The 7500-nt window shown below is 46.0% G+C and overlaps 2 protein-coding genes across 3 annotated transcripts in view; one reads left to right on the top strand and one right to left on the bottom strand.

Moving 5' to 3' along the window:
- The window catches only part of ano10b (anoctamin 10b), a 12315-nt gene extending 9603 nt beyond the window's left edge, over window positions 1–2712 (top strand). For both annotated transcript variants that reach the window (XM_062547283.1, XM_062547285.1), the window contains 2 exons: window positions 18–134; window positions 574–2712. In XM_062547283.1, the coding sequence (XP_062403267.1) occupies window positions 18–134; window positions 574–582 (126 nt within the window). In that variant the 3' untranslated portion in view covers window positions 583–2712. The remainder of the gene's footprint in view (window positions 1–17; window positions 135–573) is intronic.
- snrkb (SNF related kinase b) overlaps window positions 2706–7500 on the bottom strand; it is a 13400-nt gene continuing 8605 nt past the window's right edge. The window contains exons 3-6 of the mRNA XM_062547282.1: window positions 7489–7500; window positions 6998–7216; window positions 6014–6115; window positions 2706–5851 (exon numbers count right to left, since the gene is read on the bottom strand). The exon at window positions 7489–7500 is cut by the window's right edge and continues 130 nt beyond it. Coding sequence (XP_062403266.1) covers window positions 4858–5851; window positions 6014–6115; window positions 6998–7216; window positions 7489–7500 — 1327 coding nt within the window. The 3' untranslated portion in view covers window positions 2706–4857. The remainder of the gene's footprint in view (window positions 5852–6013; window positions 6116–6997; window positions 7217–7488) is intronic.

The following is a 7500-nucleotide window of genomic DNA, read 5'->3' as shown; positions in this document are numbered from 1 at the left end:
GGGGGGGGGGGTTACAGCACATTCTCATCGTGGTGAAGTTGGTCGTGGCCTTCCTCATTCCTGATGAGCCGGACTGGTTGAGGATCAAGAGAGAGAAGATTGAGTTCCACTCTATGCGTGCCCTGGGCCAGCAGGTAAGAGCGCCATATGCTGCATAACTCTCGTGTGTAACTCAGTTGACCCCCTGACTCTTAACGTCATCACTCATGTCAACTTATCCACAACATCCTACACTCTACTACTCTGCTCACTCATAGAGAATTCTCTGGCTGCTCCTCGCCTCTCATAGCCAGAAGGGGGCAGACTTTCCCCAAATCTGTTGTGCTGTGCCCTTATAATACAGTAATATATATATTATTTATATATTTGTACTGTGTTGTCTCTATGGACCTTTGTGTCTTGACTAAAGTTGATTGATTGATTGATTGATTGATTGATTGATTGAATGATTGAATGATTGATTGATTGATTGAATGATTGAATGATTGATAGCTGATCCTCCTCTGTTTTCTTGACTGTGCTCATCTCATCCATACGTGCTGTGTTCCCGTGTTTTCCCTCTCTGACTTGCAGAAGCACTGAAATCCAAACAGAGAGGAGACAAGAGCCTGATCCGGCAAGAGGTGAGCGACTTCCACCTGCAGGGCCGCCTGTCATGGAGAATTCAACGATGGATGGAGAGTGAAGGAGATGGAGAAGATAGAGTGGTGGAGGTAGAGGAAGATGTGGTGGAGGTAGAGGAAGATGTGGTGGAGGGAGAGGAAGATGAAGCCTTACACACGGATATCGTATCTGTTTGCTTCCTCCTACAGAGGACCACTACACCGCACCCCCATCGTAATCACCAAATCAACACCACACAGAAACATATCACTGCACTGAAGTGTTCCGTAATTCATTTTTTATTGTCTTGCGAAAGCATAATGAAGCTATAGATTGCTGCGTCTCACCATACTGTAGCCTATAATATGTTTGCAGACTGCCTGGCCACTTGCTTGAGTGAGCTTTAGTGAAGTTTAGTTTCACACTTACAGCCTTGGTGTGGTGTGTGAAATGTGCAGCATATGGGTGTTTACCACTCAAAGACAACTGAGCTGTGAGCTCTCACAAACTATGCAGGTGGAGAGAGCCTATAATGCCATGAAAGCAAACATGTATTAAGGCTTCTAGAAACTAGCAAGCAACATAACTATAGCCAGACGAGAGCTGTAAAGAAAAAAAGAGAATTAAGCCTCATTAATGCTCATTAAGTATTAAATGTACGCTGGAGCTTGGGATTGGATTTAACTGAGGAAGGCATGCTCATCTTATGTGCTCTGACTGTAAGGAGCTAATGTGTTTAATTTGTTTAAGTCTGTGGTGTTGGTCAGCCAAAGGTTAGGGGTCAGCCTACAAGACTAGGGTGAGTCAGCCAAACAGAAGCATCTGGAAGCACCGCCTGCAGCAGAGCTCGCACAGTCTCTCAGAGGTACATTGACTATTTAAATGATTTAATCACTTCGTCACGTGTGCTTTCCCTCACTGTGTATCTCCCTCCTGAAGTGAGCTGAGCTTCACTATAAGTAGGCCCCAGTTTGCTTCCATTTTCAAAGTATTTGGCTAAGCCAAACGCTAGCTCTTGATTGGATTTAAGGCTGTTCTGTGTGTGGTGAAACAAGAAACTCCACACAGCCGTGACAAATATACAGTAGGTGTAGATCTGTTTATATGCTTGAAAATGAATGTGTAAATGCCAAGGAGTATTTTCATTTGCCAAATTATTTTTAAAATAAATATTTAACTTCAGAAACATTTCTTAGAACCTCAGGATGAAAACGTGAGAGTGGATAGCCTATCAGATTGCTGCAGATATAAGCTCATCTGATCTAAGTTGTTGTGGGGTCATTCCATATGAAAATGAGGCAATTTTGGAAAACCTTCCCACTCGATCCTCTCATATTCCCTTTATTCACTGATATTGTGTGCCTCTACAAGTATGAAGGTCTGCAAAGTTATACCTCCATATTTGGAGTATTTCTGAGACACCTATCCCAATTTGTGAGAAGTGGCCTTCAGACCAGGTTATCTCAGTGACTTCAGCATGAATTTTGGTCACATACACCGGTCAAATGACAATGGCTTAAATATGGACATCTGTGAATCATCAGGTTGATTTTGCGTGGAATGACCCAGTGCCTTTTGTTTTTGGTGCGCTTACGAAAATCCTGTACCAGGACATGTAACTTAAATTTAATGATGAAATATATCATCCCATTTGTTAGGCGTGTGTGTTGTCAAAACGCAAACCCGCTTTTACTGCAAATGTACCGAACTCCTCTGTACTTACTTGAAGTGTTTCCAAATACACCTCCTCTCAAAACTCAAAATCATCACACATACTGTAACATCTATATGTCAGCATTATCCAACTTCCCAGGTATTACCTGAGGAATTTTGTATGTTATTCAGATCTTTGACTTATGCATTTTAAACTGACTGCGCTTTAAACTGCGCTGTCTTAGAAGGGAAAATTCCATACACACTCTCTGGAATTTGAAATTGTTATTAACAGCTAAATCAAATGGTTGAAGTGAACACAAAGCAGCAAGGACACATATGCACGCACACACACACACACACACACACACACACACGCAAAGCTTCTGTGTGCCGTTTCATTGCCATTCACTGTACAATCACAAAATAATTCTCACAATAAACACTCTTCACACAGTTGTGTTGTTCTTTCCTCATGTTTTAATAGGCAAATATAAAAATAAATGGTCTCTGAGACAGAGGTGTGCTTTTGATGGGGTCAGAAGGAAACAGCAGCAGGACAAAGGACTCTAAATCAAACATGACATCAGTCTGTGTGAACAGGAAAAAGAGGAACTCACACACACACACACACACACACACACACACGCACGCACGCACGCACGCACACACACACACACACACACACACACACACACACACACACTCACACACAAAGCATACACCGGTGTAGTGTGGTTTTCAATCAAGGGCAGCAGTGCTGATAGTGACTGCCTGGGATCTCAGATTAGCCTAACCCTAAACTACACACAGAGAGATAGCTTATATGAAATCCTAATCTGAAAACAAACACAGGGTGTTTACAGTATGTGATGGTGGGGGCTGTATTGTGAGAAAGGGATAATAACCTCGCTGCTGTTGAGCTTCTCTTCCACAAGGTGGTGCTAGACAAAGCTCAGCTGAGTCACTCTGACGACTCAGGGAGAGGGGGTGGTTCGTATGAACGCGGATTATGGTGCTTACGTGGTTCAGTGTAGGTGAGGTCATGATAACCACTAGAGCGCGCTACAGAGCACAATTCAGACCTAGAGGATCTCTCTGTCACACACCGAAATCTGCTTGCTGGTCATCCTTCTAGTCTATTCTATTGAGAAGGGACCACATCACAAGTACGCCATCCCGGTGACCTTCTAGGTCCCAACACTGGGTCCACAAAACCATTATAGAACCATGAATGTTCAGAGCTTAAGACAGAGCACCTATCAATCTTTCCCAAGGGGCAGCACCTCTGACAACCAGCACAGCTGAGTGTAGAACTGGTTTTGTATATACTGTAGATGAATGATACTGTATAAAATACAAGTAACACATGGTAATAACAAAGTATATACATTATTACAGTGTTTTCCTTCTGTAAGACTTATTTCACAAATCTTGCATCATTTTTTTTTTTTTACAGATAGGAGTCATATTACATTTGACTTCTACACTACAGTAACCTTTTCTTGAGTGCTATCGTTTGTTTTAGTATATGAATTTCAGTAAGAAAAAATAAATGTAATGTAGGCTATAGCAGATGGGGCCACTGGAAGGCTGAGGTGAAGCCGCACCGCCACCTTACCAGTGGCTTACATCACTGTCTGGACAAAGTGAATCTGCTAAGTCATGTAGGCTACATAAGTAAAGTGAGAGAGGGATTAAGCGCACCCTTTCAGCCAAAGCAACAGGGACTCTGTTTCTCCATTTTTTGGGCCTCAAACCCGGACCAACTTTTGAGCAGGTGGTGGGGTGACACCACTCCTGCTCCACACTGCCCCCTTGCTGGCTCTTAGCTTTATTAGCATTGAATGCAACACTTCCTCGTTAGTCTACTGCCGCTGCGCTGCAGAAGCTTTCAGCTCATTCCTTAATCAACGCACTGCTCTGAGCTAATATTAGCATTAGCTCACTTGGCTCCCCACACGCACAGCATACCTCTGAGCTTACATTGTTATAGGTTATCATCAGCACACTCCAAAACCGATGCAAGGCTATCAGCTAGCATTAGCACACACGCTCAACAAATATTAGCATTAGCACATTACCTGACAATGAATCTCTCTGAGCTCGCATTTGTATTTACACTCTGTAGCTAATTATTTCCAGTGCTAGGCATTCTCATGCTTCCAGCCACAAATACAGGGTTAAACATTTGTCTTAAATAAACCATACACAATGCAACTATGTACAAGTCATCTCTTTTCAGATATACCGCTGTAATAGGCCTATGTACATAGCAGCGCAGAGTGAGATGTCTCATGTATAGGAGACTGCAGGTAGGCTAATTATGAGTAGCAGTGGCATGACAGGCCTTATATACAGACTAGCTCGGCTGCTGATATAGTTGAGGAAGTGTAGGACCTCTGCTCAGAGTAGTGAGGTGCTTTCATTTTCAGGGAAAAGGTGAAAGAGACAGGACGTGCCAGCAGCTGAAGTGAGAGGAGGAGAGGTCATCTGTGAAGAGGGTCTCAGATATGCATCAGGTCAGGGTACGATCTGAGGTCAGATCCGCATCCGGAGTGGACAGGCGGTAATTATGGTATGGGTGTACGTGGGTGGTCATCACAGCACATGGCAGCAGTTGTACTGCGCGAAGGGTAGCAGCTTCTCTTTGGGGGCGGGGTTGATGTTGAGCGACAGGGCCTTCTCGCACAGCGGGAACTGCAGCAGGCGCTCGCGCAGCCTCACGCCGCGCCCCTTGGCCCACAGCTCCGGCCCCACCTCCTTGCCGCTGCTGCGCCGGGACTCGCTGGGCTTCCGACTGGCCAGGCGGCGGTCGGCGTGCAGCTCGTCGTCCTCCACCCTCTCCGCCTCGGGGCTGACGGGCGTGCGGCCGGTCTCCACGGCGTCCGGGCCCTCCTCCACGCAGTGGTTCTTGTGGGCGGGGCGCGGCGAGGGGAGCGGCTTGCACGGAAGAGGCGTGTTATTGTTCTTCTCCGGAAACTCCGGAGCTCCGCTGCCTCCTCCGGACTCCGCCTCCCGCTTATTAAGCCCCGCCTCTCCCTGCGGCTGCACCTGGGCACCCGTGCCAGGCGCGGGCGAGAGCGAATCCACATCTTGGCGTGTGTGTGCTCTGTCAGCGTCAGACGCGTCGCTTGCTTTGGGTGTGTGTGTGTGATTGGGCTTCACTGTGTTCTCTCCTCTCTCCTCCGCGGTCGGGTCACTGGGTTTCTCGTGGGTGGGGGGCGAGGGACAGTGAGAGGTCAGAGCTGCTCGGGTGTGTGGGAGCGCTTGTGTGTGTGGTGTGTGTGCAAGATACACGCCGCTGTCGTTCTCGTCTTCCTCCTCTTCCTCTTCCTCCTCACAGATCTGCTGCAGGGCATGCACGTTCTTGATTGGCTGAGGCTCGTCGGGAGAGGTGGGACAACTGCTGTTTTCCGCCGGTGGTCCTGCACCGTATTGGCTGAGCTTAATGTCACTGCTATGACACTGTTGCAGTGACGGGACCCTCGGGTTCAAGAGGTCACCGGATTCGGATACGCCATGGCGATTACAGGAGGTGAGCAAGGTCACAGGGTCATCTGGCATGATCACAGTCAGAGGCTCGCTTATGCTCCTGTAAAACACACACATACGTAGATTACACACATGACTTGCACACAGTGAGTGTTTGATGATGTCTCTACTCGTGTGTGTATGTGTATGTGTGCCATGACTATACTATACTGTACTTCCAGTGTCTGTATGCTTGTGTTGTGTATGTGTTTGTGAGTAGTACCGTATGTTTGTGTCTTTGTCCTGCTGTCTTTCCCTCAGGATGCGCTCAGCCAGGAGGTAGTAGGTAGCTGTGATGTGGTCGTACCTGTCCGCATTCAATGCCCTGAGATAGAGAGAGAGAGAGAGAGAGAGAGAGATGTTTATTTATTGATGTTTTGTTAATGGAATTAATGTTTGTTAATAGAAAACTGACAAATAGCGTTATTACTACAGTATAACATATGTGGTACGTAGATCTCAACAGTGAATCCGTGAAGAATCAGATTATGTCTGTGTGTATAGTATACGTATGTGTGTGTAGATGTGCTTATGAATGTGTGTGTGTGTGTGTGTGTGTGTGTGTGTGTGTAGTGTAAAAATATGTGTGTATGTGTCTCTGTATACATGTATGTATGTGTATGTGTATGTGTATACAGTATACATGTATGTATAGTGTACTTGTGTCTGTGAAAGTCTATATGTGTGTGTATGTATGTGTGTATGTGTATGTGCATGTGTACAGTATGTGTGGTATATACTGTAACTGTACTGTATGTGTAGTGTATTTGTGCCAGTGAAAGCCTACAGTATATGCTCTTGTGTATAGATGTATGTCTGTGTGTGTATGTGTGTATACAGTATGTGTGGTAGTATGTGCTTGTGTATAGATGTGTGTGTGTATAGATGTGTGTGTACAGTATGTGTGGTAGTACATATGCGTAGTGTATTTGTCTCTGTGACAGCATATATTTGCGTATATACAGCATACAGTATGTGTGTGTATTTGTGTCTGTGAAAGCACTTGTGTGTACAGTATATGTTATATTTATTTTGCAGAAGCCTTTGTCCAAAGCGACATACAAATAAATAACAATACAAATTAAATTAACAGTGAACAATTACAAAATAAGGAGAATAGCAATATTATCACTAAAACGGTATAAAACAATCATTTTAAGCACTAACCTAATGAGAAATAAAACAATGAATATGTGTGTGTGCTCACTCTGTGATGTGTGCAGCGCTGGCGACGTGTCTCATGCTCTGCAGGATGGCCTCGTGCTCGGAGGCCGTGAGGCTGTGTGGGGTCACCGGGGCCATCGCCGGGTTCGTTGCCATGGCGCTTTGAGGAGGCAGAACAACACCCTGCAGCCACCGGTGCCCCTCAATCTCCTCAAGGGTCGCCCGGCAACAAGCATCCCTCTGTAGCATGAGAGAGATCAGACTAAGAGGGGAAAGGGAGGGGCGGGGGGGGGGGGGGGGGGGGGGGGGGTAAGAGAGAAGGTAAGAGAGAGAGAGAAAGAGAAGATGGTTAACTCTTACATCATATTCAGAATTATGGAACTGTGTGTGTGTGTGTGTGTGTGTGTGTGTGTGTGTGTGTGTGTGTGTGCCCCTGCATACACGTGTGTGTCTGCATACGTGTGTGTGTGTGTGTGTGTGTGTGTGTGTCTGTCTGTCTGTGTGTGCGTGTGCGCGTGTGTTTCTGCCACTCACTCTCTGCAGTCG

This window comes from Sardina pilchardus, chromosome 10 (genome assembly GCF_963854185.1).
Source record: "Sardina pilchardus chromosome 10, fSarPil1.1, whole genome shotgun sequence".
In the NCBI taxonomy this organism is placed as follows: Eukaryota; Metazoa; Chordata; class Actinopteri; order Clupeiformes; family Clupeidae; genus Sardina; species Sardina pilchardus.
This window is presented reverse-complemented; position numbering and strand designations above follow the sequence as displayed.